The 15,081-nt window shown below is 42.7% G+C and overlaps 1 protein-coding gene across 4 annotated transcripts in view; it reads left to right on the top strand.

Annotated features, from left to right (window-relative positions):
- Positions 1 to 15,081, top strand: part of HSPA12A (heat shock protein family A (Hsp70) member 12A) — a 160,443-nt gene that overhangs the window by 1,635 nt on the left and 143,727 nt on the right. For 2 of the 4 annotated variants that reach the window (XM_038578904.1, XM_038578900.1), the window contains exon 2: positions 12,648 to 12,735. In XM_038578904.1, the coding sequence (XP_038434832.1) occupies positions 12,648 to 12,735 (88 nt within the window). Of the gene's footprint in view, positions 1 to 11,138; positions 11,284 to 12,386; positions 12,439 to 12,647; positions 12,736 to 15,081 lie in introns of those variants that run through there. The other 2 variants (XM_038578901.1, XM_038578902.1) reach the window with 2 other exon arrangements.

The following is a 15,081-nucleotide window of genomic DNA, read 5'->3' as shown; positions in this document are numbered from 1 at the left end:
CTGGGGGTGCGACAGATCATCACAGGCCTGCCTTATCCTCCTTGCTAAGTGGAAATCTCTCCATGGTAGGACCACAGTCTGAGTCACCCTCATAAACCCTCAGAGCGTGGGTGGGCAGGGACAGAGCATGTGCTCTGCTGCATAGGTGTTGAATGAACCTTTATACAAAAGAAGCCAGTGCAGTTGCTGCTGTTGTGCCCATTGCACTGGGTGCCTTTCCTCCTAGCCCCGTGGATGGAAGGCACCCCCTCTCCTTAGATGCCCATCCTTCAATGCCTGGCTGAGTCCCACATCTGCAGAGAAACCGTGCTCCACACCAGCTCTCCTCACTTAGCCCTTCCTTTTTTTCTGAACTCCTTCCCCACTTGTAGCCTGGACCACAAAGCTTACCTCTCAGAGATATCTTGACTCATTTGACCCTTTAATGGAAGGTTGAAAGTATCCTGGGCTGGGACCACCACATTTTGGAATCTCCCATCTATAATCCACTCCACTGGCTTCTAGGTTCTGTGAGGACAGAGATGTGGTCTGTCTTGTCCACCATTGTGTCCCCAGTAGATTACCTTACAGAATCATTGCTCAGTAAATATACTTGAATGAATGAATGGATTTTATATATAATAAATGCATAATAAATACTTAACTCGAAATGTTTTCAAATTGAGTGAATAATGAATACAGCAGCCTGGCTGGAGCAAAAGATTTGTTTTCAGTAATAATGAGACATCAGGATGGAAGAGTAGGGTATGCAAGATGGAAGTGGTGTTTTAGAGAGTTAGCAGGCAGCAGTGAGTAAGCTTGGTGAGTCTTTAGTTGTACAGAGAGCAGGAGACCCAGGTAGAAAATCATGTCGATGTAAGGGCCTGAACCACACTGGTAGCAATGGCAAGAGACGGATGACAGAGTTAATAGGGAGAAGAATGGCAGTCATTGTGAGTGAGTGGTTGTGGGGTTGGGGGACCAAAGATGATGCTATTGAGGATGGCTTGTAGAGTTCTTTTACAGTTGATAGAAATGGGGTAGATGAACAAGTGATGAGGTCTTGATGGAAGGAACATGATGCATTTGGTTTTAGATGCGTGGAACTTGGGGAACACTGGTATCTCAGAGATCACTCATTCATCCATCCACGGAACTTAAAAGTTGAAATAAAAATAGATGAATCCTCTGGAGGGAAAAGCGAAAAAAAAGTCCTCTTGAAGCAAGGACCTAAATACTGAGAAAGGAATATATTTAGGACATAGGAGGAGGGTAAGGTGCTATAACAGGCAATAAGCAAAAAGAGCCTAGGGAAAAGAGAAAAGAGTCCAGCTCATGAGGTCTGAGGCAGAGAGTTTTGTGTTAGATGTGCATGTGTATATACGCATAGAATAAAATCTGAAACAACATACTTTAAGCACATTAATTGTGTTGTCCTAGGGTAATGAGATCATTGGGAGCTTTAATTTTCTTTTTATATATTAGTAGTATCTGATTTTCCTAAAATGAATGTACTACTTGTATGACTTTGAACAATGACATTAAAATATTTGAAGGAAGAATATCAAGTCATATTAAAGATTGAGATTAAAGAAGAATTAAAGACTGACAAAAGATCGTTAAGAACACAGTTGTTTCCTTATAGAATCATCCCATTCTCTTAAAAATAAAACTACATGTGGGCCAAATAAGTAGCTAAAACTACCATCGTTGTTTACTTCTGTCATTCAGCCCATTGAAAAATATTTATTGAATGTCTGCCATGTGCCAGATACTGCTCTGGGCACTGAGAACAGCTGTGAATAAAATAGGTAACATTTCTTCCCTTTATGGCACTTAAGTTCTCGTGGCCCTTGATCCTAGCACTTATATCCTGGTGAGCCTTCAGGACAATAAACTGCATTAAGAGACATGAAAGCATTTTGAAAAGTTGGTATGCTAGGGGTTTATTAACATCCTATTAGTGTTGACAGATCCAGATGAAATAAAATGACTTTTCACGACTATTTCAATTTTCTTATTTTCTATAGCTATTAGAAGCACTGGGTTTTAGCTGTAAAATATATTCATGTGCATGACTACTGTATACATACTTCTCACATTCCTTGTTTTAGTACCTTAGTGACTGTACTTCCATTTCATATTGAGACTGAATGTCCAGGGGCGCTCACAGAGCATCAGAGCTTGAAAGACTTTGAGTGCTGCTAACCCTAAAAGTATAAAGAGGGGTTTTATACCTATAAACAGGTGTGAGTAGGGGGAAAGGAAAAGAAAGGAAGGAAAATCAGAGGAAAGTCTCAGGGGATAAGGAAAGTTTTGGAACATATCCCGGGAGGGAGGATGGGACTATACTCTCCTCCTTTAGAGTGAGGACACAGACATGACTATTGGCTTCCCATGGGTGGGGCGCCAGCAGTGGAAGAGATGTATGGTGTAGGACAAGGGCTGTTTGAGGATTAGAAGACAGATTGGAGTCCCAGCTTTCCCCAAAATCTAGATCTCATCAATCAGTGTTTCCTAAGCTTTTTGAATATGAAGATTCCTTTTTAACAACAAAAAATTGAGGAAACCGCCCCTTCCATACAATAGTGGTTATAAGCAGTGAGGAAAAATTCAGTAGTATGTCTGGAGCAATTGTATTTCATTCATGTAAACTCCATCCATACAAGAAAGAATACATGTATAGGCGAGCCTCTCTCCAGTGTCAGGTGTGTGTCTGGTGAACATTTGGCATGGTGAGCCCCTTGCCCACAGTGTGCGGGCTTCTCAGGAACCTCCACTGAGAACCATAGAACCAGGCCTCTCCATCCTAGACCTCAGTTGTTTTGTAGCTCTGATCCAAGATAAAACATCGGGACATATTAGCCTAGTCCTATCTGCTAAATGAAGGCCCTTCATGGAGGAAATCATTCTTCAGTCTGCATTTCAAAAAGGATTTCTAAGCCATGTCAGACGTTTCCTAAATGAATGAGGATAAAGAAAAATATATTTGTTCATTTTCTGTTAATCCTTTTCAACACCTTTATATAAATTGGAACTTGTTTGCCATGACTTTAATGTTCAGAAGTGATTGTTTATATGTAATTTTGGGGTTGCTATCAAGTGCTTGTTAATTCTTGCCTGCATTTGCCATCTGTGTTGAATATCATTTTTCATAGGGAACTAATGAACATGATTGCAGGTGCCTTTAATCATAGAATCATAGAAACCGGAGATAGAATAGATGGAAATGTTGCCTTTTCCCCATCTAGAAAATGGGATTAATAATGTTACCCCTCCTTGCCTAGTTGTCATGAATGAGAAATAGGATTGCCAAGCTAATTGCAATATAAAGAGCTGTAAATTAAATACTAAGTAAGAGAGTAGGAATGATTTGACTAATAATAAAATGTTTTTTGTAATTTGATTTTTTTCATTACCGATGTCTCCCAGCAGTAGTCATTACCCCTGTGCTAGAAATAACAACAAAAACCAGGGCAGCAACTACATTGATGGAGAACTTTTGTCTGCCTGGGGTTTTTCTTATGTCATCCCATTGAATCTGCAAAGCAACCACAAAAGGTAAGCAATTGGCCTGAAGGAAGTGACATAGTTAGCAAATGCTGGAGATGGAATTTGAACCCAGACCCAGAGGACTCCAGTGTTCATGCATTTACACCCCATCTCCCCTCCCCATCCTGCCCTGCCATGCTCCACTACGTCAATCTTGTAGAGATTGAACCTAGAAATCTTGTAGTCAGATCCATCTGTCTCATGTCAGCGATTGCTAGGCTCTTGGCCATCCTTCCTGGAGAAGCCTGTTGAGTTGCTCACACTGAGATCTTGGAGAAAGGAGCCTGGGTAGATGGTATTAATCTCTTGATCACTGGTTCTCAATCTAAGCTGCACATTAGAATCACTTGGGGATTCTACTAGATTCTGGTTGAATATGAGCACCGTTAGAATTTAAGCACCATGAAAAGGAGGGTTATCTATTCACTGCTGTAGTATCAAAAATATATTGATACTGGGGCCCTATCCCAGATCTATTAAATCGGAATCTTCAGGGGTGGGGCTCACACAGGTGTTTTTTAAATATATGATATTAATATGCAGCCAAATATTCTGCTAAGAGATTTCTTTGAGGATCATGTCAGAAAGAGAATGGGTAAGGCTTCACACAGGAATGCTTTAATAGTGGACAGAGCCAAGAAGGCCTGGAAATGTTGGGCCTTGGAACCAGACCATATGTGTTCAAGCCCTGGTTCTTCCAGTTCCTAGCTGTGTGACTTTGTGCATGTTACTTGACCTCTCTGAGCCCATTTGTTCATCAACTGATACTTTCAATTTCATAGTATTGCTATTGGATTAAACTTGAAAATCCATGGAAACTTCTTCCCACTATGTCTAACAAAGAATAAATGATGTCACTATTACCAAAGAAATTAAGGAGAAGGAAAATAACATTTTTAGAGTTTTGCAATATTTATCTTAAAACCTTTATTTAGCTTTGTACAGAAATTCAGGTGGAATTGAGTTGAATTAAATGATAAGGGAACCCCTTCCCCCTTTTAAAACAGTATTAGTGACCTTTTGAGATAATCAGACCTCCTGGTAATCTATCACTTTTGTTTTAACCTTTACCATTTGTGCAAAATTATATAGTTGATGCATTATTTCTCTCTTGTTTCCCAAAGAAAGCAGAAAGCCGGAGCCGTGGTTGTAATGTGAGTGCTCAAAGCTGGCATCCTGTCAAAGGCTGTTTTAGATCTAGCCTTCCGGTCATTTGTTCAGAGGGCTTTGACACTGAAGACCAAAAGATACTGCGGGAGATGCTATTGCTGGCAGTTTAATTGGCATTTTTCAGGGTATAGACACACAGTTTCTGTATAGGCAGAATGAAACTGGAAGTAGGGCAGTTATCCAGTGAGCTTAGACAGTAAAAAGAAAGGGGGAAAATCAGGCAAAAGAAATTCTTTAAAGCAAACTATTTTGCCATTTTAAAATAGATACTTTTCTAACTTTGTAGAAGTAGATATAACCTAAGAGGATTTCTGTGACATAATTATGGGGTTAATAAAGCAAATGAACACATATGAAATATCCTACAAAGGCCAGGCTTTCTAATTTGTACTTCTTCTCTTAATATAAAAGTAGCAAAATAAATATCGTAATTGTGTTTATTGTGAACGAAGAAAATGTTAAACATCTTTCCCACAGAGGGAGCAGCAAAGAAGAAAAAGAGGAGAAATCTCAGTTAAGAGGACCAGTTAGATGTTTTATCAAGTTATAGCTGAAAATGTTTTCTCTGTAACTGCTGCAAACATTGATCTGGTTTGTTTCCTGGCCTTGAGAGTGGTGTGCCCAACTATTTTGTTGTTGCGCTTGAATGAGAGCCAATAAATTGTTTGACTTTTGTAATTAAACTTAAGAACTTGATTGAAGGGGATTTTAGCTTCCCTGAAAATGTACTTTAAGTTAATCTGCTTAAGGGGAATTATCTATTTCTTATTAGTGAAATCAAAACACTCTATGCCTTTCTAACTGATGATTTCTATGGGCCTGGTCATGAATCTTATGGTCATGTTAAACGTCAAATATTATTTGAGGGATTTAAAAAATTCAGTTGTCAAAAATTTAGGACTTGACCTTTGATATTTGTTGTTGACAAAATGTAGAGTCATATTTGTTTTCTTTTTCTTCCTTGATTTGCCTTTTTTTGGGTCCTGCTTCAGACATCTGAGAATTTTTGTTCCTTGAAATAAAATCTTTTAAAATTAAAAAAAATTGTAGTCATAGATGCAGATGGGAATGATTTCTTTTGGGGGAGTAATTTAAAAAAAATTGTAGTCATAGATGTAGATGAGGCTTATTTCTTTGGGGGGAGTAATTTTGGGGAGGAAATTCCCAGGAATTTTTAGCAAAAGCATTTTAGGCAAATTTCTCAGTATTGATTTGATTTAATTGCATCACTTTTATATGTGACAATTATATGTAAGTTACTATCATTGGGGCCCAAAATTATTTAATTATTTAAGGTGACATTTGTGAATGCATCTCTAATGCCAGTCTAATGTGTTAGATTAAACTTCTGTGTAATTAAAAAAATACACAGCATTGTATGTTAACAAGGGACAGTGGATCCTGTTTTTAGTTAAATACCATTATTATATTTTGTGATTGTACATTCAAAACCTGAAGTGGATACTGTAGAAATTAAAGAAGTAATGATCAGAATTAGTTTCTCAGAAAAATGTTTTCATTAACACTTAAGGAGAGATGTGGTCAGGATGAAAGGCTAAAATGTTATTTCTAATGTGGAAATAATTTTAACATATTTTTAATGATGCCTGTCTTCTTCTTGGGCTACAGTCAGCATAACCATCTTTAAATGCAACAGTTTGGAGATAGGAAAAGGAAAGCACGAGAGAATCTAACACAGTCATGCTCAGGAATTAAGAGTGCTGGGTATTAGAATGATTCTGTGTGAAGGCACTTTCATGTGAAATAAAAAATTGAGGCAAAGTGAGGTTGGAATAGAAGTATCTGGGTGCCTTCCCTGTCCTTCTTTTCTTTTTGTGTGTGTAGAGATACGGCCAAAGAAAGCAACATGGGTCACCAAGGATCCAGTCTCTGCCACTGCCCTTGTCAGAACTGGCCAGACTCCCAGGAGGAGGTGCCCTTGCACAACAGCTGCTGTTAGACTGTTGTAAAAATCTGAGTTGATTTATGAACAACCGGGTAATTTAAAATATCCCTGCACCATCATAGGTAACCTTCCATCCCAAAGTTCATGGCCAAATATTTGCACTCTAGCATTAGAACCGCTATGGGAATTTGAAAGTAGAGAGGACTGTGTAACGAACTCACAAGGTAGAGAATTTCACAGCAAGAGCCTCTCAGTTAACATGAAGTCTCTGTGCCTTCTAGAGAAGTCTTCTACTTCTACAGTATTAAAGGTAGACTTCCTGTTTGAGAGCACTAGTAACAGATTTCTTTTGGATGTAAAAATTCTTCCGTGCCAACACTTGTTGGAACTTTTATTAACTTGTGGGTCTGACCTAAACTTTGGTGGTCTCATCATTAAACAAGTTGCTTTCTTCTTTCTTGATAGCAAAGCTGATGGTATACAAGGGGGGAAAGTTAGGTTCCTGTGTTGATTTTGAGGATACAACATCAAAGACTGTCTTTTAGAGGGCAAGAATCAAAGACTACATTTTGTAGAATAAGGACAAAAACAACTCTTAAAGTATGATGTTTGAATCAACTAAAAATGTGTGGCTATCAGTTTACAAGCTTTAAGTTGTATATTTTCCCTTGTATCATTATTTATTACTTTCCTGAAAATCCAGGCATTTTGAATTCTTAACTAAGACCATAGCAGGAAAAATGTACAGTTAATATTTTTTGTATATTTCTTATAAAGCAGCTATTGTTGGAAAGAAAATAGGTTTCTTGAGACAGTTATAAATCTGTAAAAGCAAGAAATGCAATCGAAATGAGGCATTGAAAATAAAATTTAAAGATCTTTTCATTTGTTTTTGCAATAGGCTTTATGTCCAAGTATTATTTGTTATATGAGAATAGAAGAAATCACCACGTGTTTTTTTTTTTTTTAACTAAAAATAATCATTTTTACCTTCCCTTGTGTATGTTGTCTGGGTTTGGTTCTAACCCACTAGGGGTGTGCCTTGAACTTTTCACACTCTTTCCAAGCCCTAGTGCTAAGAAACAAACGCGATGCTACTTGGCACAAAATTTGGCTCTGGCTGGTGGATCAGAAAATGTCACACACATGCATCTCTGCTCTCTGGGGTGAAGGCTCAGCTGCCACATCAGGATCAGCCCCTGTGATTACTGTGGTTATGAGCAACTCCCCCTCACTCTCCAAATTTAGACTGCAGGATATACACCTCACACCAGCCTATCTCGTCTATTTTTCACAAGATACGTAGGTAAAAATGTAAGGTTTTTAATGGTTGGTGTCTACGACTAGTCCTTTGGTTCGGTCTTACGTGTGTTGATTACTCAAGGGCATCTGTCTCAGTTGGATATTTTAAAATAAGCTGGACTCTGGAAGGCTTGGATTGGAAGAAAGGGGCTGTGATCCTGCATCACACAAACTGGAGAGAAACCGTATGGTAACGCTTCTTTGGCTACTTAGTGCATTCTGACTGTTGAAAGACAAGGCAACTTGGCAGCATGTAATTCTAAGAAAATTGTAAGAAACAAAATAGAACCGAGCTCCTCGTGGGGGTGGGGGGCGAAGTCTGTGCTCACACAGCTTCGGTGTTGTCTGACGGCGTCACAAACACTGTAGGTGCAGTGTTGATTTAGGATGAGCCCGTGCATTCCGCCGAGGGATGAGATAGCAAAATCTTTTTCTTCCCTTAGCCAGTGGTTCTATGTTAATTCAGGAGCTATAAAGCAGATTTTAAACTGACATCATTTTCTAACTGGGAAGGAAGTGCACCTTACAGCTGGAATACAAACATTGCAACAGGTACTATTGTCCATCAGCTCCATGTGAACTTTTTATTTGAGTATAAAGGATCTTAACATTTCAGTGGATGCATGTCAGTAGCAGGTGTAAACACTAAACAAATAAAGGGCTCAGGCTGAAATACCTGTGGCTCTCACTACATAGGTAAATATACAGGACCTGATTATGAAGAATGTTAGCTTTTACCCTAGAGAACAAACATGTTTTAGCCTTGGGATATAACTCTCATTGCCGTGTGAACATATCATCAGTCAGGTGTGCAGACACAGACATGATGCAGCATTTTAAAATATATTCTTTTATTTTTAAACACATGCCCAACATCTTGACAAACCCTATTTAGTGTGAAGGTCAAATGCACGTAACCCAAAGCTAATTAATTTCTACCTTGTGGAGTCAGGTGGTTTCAAATGTGCGGCAAGGACCCACGTGAGCAATGAGATGTGAATCCCCATTTTGTTGTTTCTGAACTTTGGAATTCTATCCAGGCCTTTTACATCACGTACGGATACATGAAAAAGGAGGATGTAGAAGCGAAACCAGTCCTGGGGCTGCTGTCAGCTTTGACGCTGGTTCCACTGACCGCCTGCTTTGTTGACCTGTTTTTGTCCCCTTCATATGTTCTTTCTCCCCCCTCCAGAAATATGGTGAAACGGTGTTCACACCGTCCACCCAGTCTCACTCTGGGAGTTCATGTGGAGGACAGCAGCCTGAGCACCAGCAGCAGGCCAGCCACCACCTTCCCCACATGCCTGCTTCCTGGGCCATCTTTTGCAAGGGGGTTTGGGATTCTAGCCCTAGAGGATCCAGGCTCCTCGTTGTGGCTGCAGGGACTTAACCCATTCTTACTCTGTCTTGACCGCCTGTCTAATAGGCAAAGCTGTTAGAGCTCTGTGGTCATTTTTACTGCTTATTTGTTTCCATTGTAGGAATCATCTTTATAGATTAAAAAAAAAAAATCATAGAGCCAGCCAGGACTTTTTTAGTTCCATGCCCTCCTTTTACACACACACACACAGACACACACACATCTTCATATAATCAAATAGAAAAACCTTTAGTTGCTGGTGAAAAGCTGTCAACGTAATTCTTCTATTCAGGAATCAATTTATTTAATGGACTTAAAGATTTTTTAAAATTCTCTTCATTATGGATAAAGGAAGAATACCCTTTATGATACATTTTTTTTTTTTGGTAAAATATGTGTAATTGCCCCAACTGAATGTCAGGCATATTCTGACAATATTACAAGATTTAAAAATCTACAGTCCCAAATTCCTAAATTCCAAGGAAAAAGTGCCGCCCCTGTTTACAGTTGTGAAACTTGTACCATGGCCTCTCAGAGGGTTAGCTGTAAAAAGTTCTGTGGCTTTCTTCAGATTTATAATTTTCAGTGGCCTTTTTGTAGCTGTGGTTCTCTCTACTCCAGTTTGTGGAGTAAGGAGGCAGATGTTTTCGCCTACTTATAAAATGCAGTAATAAGCATGTCCACTGCCCTTACTTCATCAGCTACAAAAAATATTCATGGTTCATCTGGCTGGAAGGTGATTCACCTGCAGCTTTGTTCCCCGGAACTAGTAACACGCCAGCATCTCATTTAGCAAGTGGTGCTTCTCACCAATTAAACTGAAAAAAAAAAAAAAAAAAAGTCTCTCTCTCTTACTCAGATGCAGACTTAGGCTTTCACCTGTCAGAGGAAAACGAAACCGTCACCAACCACTGTTTATTTTGCTGGCAGGTTCATGCGTATGACAAAGTGATTTTTTTTTTTCCCTCCAGGTGAATTTACTCCCCACGTTGGCGTGGCGATGACTAATAAAGTATTTATGAAAACTCAAGTGTGTGGTCCCCATTCCCACAGTGTGTCACTGCTGCCGCCAAGTGACAGACCCGAAAAGGGAAAAGAAATCAGCACATCTTAAACAATTAGAGCATCGATTCGACTTTGCAGAACCAAGGCCCCCACTCCCTTCTAGACAAAGATACCTTCCTTTCATGTGATGGGAACCAGGCCGCTCTGCTCTCCTAAATCACACTTGACCCACGTGGCCATCCCTCCGAATTCCGGGGCTTCTGAGAAAAGAATGGCAGGGCGACTAAAGAAAAACAACGTCTTTGCTCTGAGCGAGCTCTATCTGATTCTAGGGTTCGAAGGGAGTTTTCTAGTTTAGTTTGGTTCATTGTCCACAGTCGCCCACAAAATCATACCGTGCTGCTGGAGGGAAAAGGCTCAGTCCTAAAAAAATCAATTAGGCGCCCGGGAGAACTTGCAGCTCTCGGGGACCCGCGAGCGCTCGGAGACCGATGCAAAGCCCGTCCCCTTGAGCCACCTCGTTCCGGAACCGGGGCTAAGAGCTTTTCAATTGCTGTGACATTTTCAGCCAGGCAAGGGAGTGGTGGTGGCGGAGCAGTGTTTTCCAGGCAATTACTTTATATTTTCAACGGAGCGATTCCCCGTCCAGGAAGGAGCGAAAGCGATCAAGTGAAATCATTAGAGGGAGAAAGAGCGAGCGGGAGAAGGGATTCATCTCATTAGCAGGTGCGGGCGCCGCGGGCTCCGGGGGGGGGGGGGGGGGGGAGGGGAGCGGCGCGGCGTGTCACTGGCCCTTTAAGACCGAGGCCGGGTCGCCGCCGCCCCCGCCCCCGCCCCCGCCCCCGCCCCCGGAGCTGTTGACAGGTCTGAACCTCCCTCGCAGCCCATTGTGGCCGCAGTAGGAGGCACCTGCAGAAAATGTGCCAAAACCAGGCGGGGAGCAAGAGCTTTTCAATAAGCTCCGCAGCTGGAGAGGAGAGGCAACGCTAAACAAGCGGGCGCCGACCAGGCATGTGATGGGGAAAGGGTCAAACCCAGACACCTCCTATCGGCTTTCTGAGCGCGCTGAGCGCCGTTCGGTTCAATTTGCTGACATCTTCTAGCTGGCTTTTCTCTATTTGCTTAATATGCGGAGGTATTTAGCTTAAAAGCACTAAATACTCCATCACGGAGGAGCTCTTCTCTCCCTTTCCCATTTACTGTTATTAAGGACGTTTCCCGGTATTTTCTCTCTCTTTCTGCCCCAAACGAAGATTGTTTGCTTTTGCTCTCTCTCTCTCTCTCTCTCTCTCTCTCTATGTGTGTGTGTGTGTGTGTGTCTCGTGGCTCCCTAGCAGGCCTCCGCCACCCCCATGCAGCCGCCGGCCTGGTTTCACTCGTTTCTTTCTTTCTTTTTTTTTTAAGATTTTTATTTATTCATGAGACACACACACACACACAGAGGCAGGCTCCTCGCAGGGAGCCCGCCGCAGGACTCGAACCCAGGTCTCCAGGATCGCGCCCCGGGCTGAAGGTGGCGCTAAGCCTCCGAGCCGCCCCGGCTGCCCTCGCTCGTTTCTCTAATTCGGGGGCAAGCCCAGCTCTCCGGATTTGGGGTCTGGGCTGCCTTCGTAAAGCACACATCCCCCCACCCCACCTCCACCCCCGCACTGCATCTGGACGCAGCAAACCTTTGTGGGGCATCGTCCCCACGGCTGTCCTCGGGGCTTCTGCAAATGCAGAGGTAGACAAACGTGCTTCCCCTCTCCTACTGCTTAGGATCCAGCAGAGAGGCCAAGGGGCTCCCATGACCGTGGGTTTTACGAATTCGTCTTGCACCCCTGCACTTTCCTTTGTGGTACTTATAGCCCCTGGGAGAATGAGCTGGAGTGGAGGTGAAGAGGGGGGACCTGGGATGTGCCGGTGATGGTGGAGTGGCTTTGTCCAGCTCGCCTTGAGGAGCAAGACGGCAGATTCTCACTAAGCTGGGGACCTGGTATAGCACCTCAATTTTGGCAGCTCTAAAATGTCTGGAAATCCTTACTTTTACGTGGGGCTCGCCGGTTCACATGGTATTTCCATCTACTCTGTTTTCCCCACAGGAGGTACTGAGGCATTATCTCTATCTTACAGATGAGAACACCAGGGCCAACCCCCTTGTCCAGGGCCACACAACCAGTAGGTGGTAAGTGCAGAGGCCCTCCAGGAGCCCAGCCCGTGTGCTGCCCACCTGTGCCTTTGCTTCCCTTCTACTCTGTGAGGCCTCCTCCAGCTGTTACCCAGCACACACACACACACACACACACACACACACACACACACACTTTGAGAGCAGCGCATTAACAGATGGACACAGTGACATTTTCACAGTGAAACTCTTTTCCCCTCCTACAGATGGACAGTGTCGGCATGTACGGACTCTGTGGGTGTACAGCAAAGAGCAAAATGAAGTGTGATTCCAGGTGGGAAATACCAGCTTCAGGTAGGAAACAAACTGATTTGCGTAAGTATCAACCTTGGCATCGGGGAAGTCCTCACCCCCCACCCCCCACCCCCGAGATTTCATTCCTTTGGAGAGGGATGAGGTACAGTGAGATTGAAGCACACACAAGATATTTGCTAAATCATTGCAGAACATCTGCTCATTCCGAGTGCTAACGAGTGAGTGGGAAGAGGTACCAGAGAAAGAATATTTCAGAAGCGCCCTTGAGTCGGGGAAATGAGATTGTTTCCCAGCTCCTCAAAGCCCGGAATGGGCGATGGTTGACATCTACACTCACAGGCCCAGCTCCAGGAGAGGGACCTGGCTGGGCTCACTCCTGTCCCCTCCCTGCCCTGCTCTGCTGGGAGCTTGTGTGTGTTCAGGCCTATGCTGAGGCTGGAAGAGATTGTCTCTCCATCCTCCAAGCTTGTTTATGCTTTAACATGTCTCTCCCCGCAGAGGACCGGTCCTCTTCCTTCTTCCCCAGCGCCTCCCTCCAATTCTGGAGGAAACAAGTGGACTATTCATGTAAAAAGAGAAAGAGTGAGCTGGGGGGGGGGGGGTGGAGTGGGGGGGATGCCACCGACAAACTCCATTGAAAGCCACTGGCTGTTCATTTACATTCACACTTTTTAAAAATGTTAACTAATGATGTTAAATGGTTTGCCAAAGGTCCTGGCAGGTCAGTTGTAGAAGTGTCATTTCTGCCTAATTAGGGCTCTTGTGGCTGTCCGGGGCCTCCCAGTGCAACTGGTGACAAGCCGAGAGCTGACAGCTTCAATTGGTGCCAATAGGAAGGTTGGACCGGTCATGTTTTCCAACTCAGCCAGGTGTTTGCTGAATGGGGGAGGGGGCCTGGGGAGATCTGAGCGCTTCCATGATCCGTCTTCTTTCACGGCTGCCTGGCAAGTCCTCTCCCTTTGCCTGTCTTGTCTTGTGTCAAGGTCAAGAATGGGCTTTGCTAAATCAGCAATTTGGGTTATCTCTGGGAGGTCATTAGCAATCCCCAGCCCAGACATTTCAAGTGGTCTCAGGCCCCAGATGCGAGGTTTTTTTTTTTTTTTTTTTTTTTCCTCCCTAAAATCGGAAAGTAGGAAAAGGAAAGTTTTAAGTAAAAAAACAAAACAAAAACCACACACAAAAACAACAGTAGGAAGAAAACAGAACAGACCAAAAAGGCCCCAGAAAACTCTGCATAGCCATCAGAGTGTTAAGCCTCTGAAGACGTTCATAATAATACAGTTGCTTGACAAGAAAACAGCTAAAACATCCTGATCAATGCTTTGAATGTTTTAAAGGGCAGCCAGTGATGAAGAAGAAATCCTCTGATGTGCAACTGGATACAGAGTACCTGTCACATAGTAGGTGTTCAACAGACAAGTTATTGCTTATTTGATCTTTCAAGAGAGAAATGTTTGAGAAACAGAGAGCAATTGATAGAGATCCTGCTCTTTTTCACACTTACTTTGATTATTCCCACAATGCTCTTTGAGTTTCTCAGTTGATCACTAAATACATGCTAAGCTGGAATGCCACGTGAGAGGTTGATACAACTATTTTATTTTTTGTTATTTTTTTTAATTTATTTTTTAACAACTTAAGCTGCAGCAGCCAGCACCTCCCATAGCACTGAAAGGACATCTGAGTGTAGAATTTGGATTTGATACACTGGCAGGTCCTGTGGGGGTGACACCACTCCCCGTTTGTCCTGAATTGGACACACCCATGCTTGGGCACACACACACACACACACACACACACACACTGAGCATGTTAGTGGTCTGTCTGACAGGGACTGGCAGGATTTAATGTGTCAGCATTTGGGGGCCATACTTGCTAATTCAAAGGGGAAAAAATGAATTGAGAAAAGGCAATGTTCATTTTATGAAAAACTTAAGACCAGACCCAAAGAGGTTAGTTTGGGGAGGAGGAGGGAGATAAAGTGTTAGGTGTCTGAAATTTGCAGTTTTCAGCTCTCTGTCCCACCTACCACCTCTGTTATCTCGGCTATGAGATGACAATGAAAATTGGGGCCAGAAAATAGACTGTTCACATCTGTTGATTTTATCAGCAGCGTAGAATGGAGATTAAATGAGCCAGCATATAGAGGCACATCTAGGACAATACCTGGTACATATCAGGTGCCCACTCGCAGTGAATTCCCTTTCTGCTGCCCTGAGTCCTTCATGGTTGGAAAGTATGTGCAGTCCTGCAGCATCACGGTGTTCTCTCCATACCCAGGACATATGTGAACAAAGAGAATTAATACAATTGACTCATAGGCTGACCTCATGAATGATATGTGAGCAAATGAATCTAGACACATTCAGATGGTTCAATTGCCCG

The sequence above is a fragment of the Canis lupus genome, chromosome 28, assembly GCF_011100685.1.
Source record: "Canis lupus familiaris isolate Mischka breed German Shepherd chromosome 28, alternate assembly UU_Cfam_GSD_1.0, whole genome shotgun sequence".
Lineage (NCBI taxonomy): Eukaryota > Metazoa > Chordata > Mammalia > Carnivora > Canidae > Canis > Canis lupus.
Note: the sequence above shows the minus strand (reverse complement) of the source record. Positions and strands in the feature narration are given on the sequence as shown.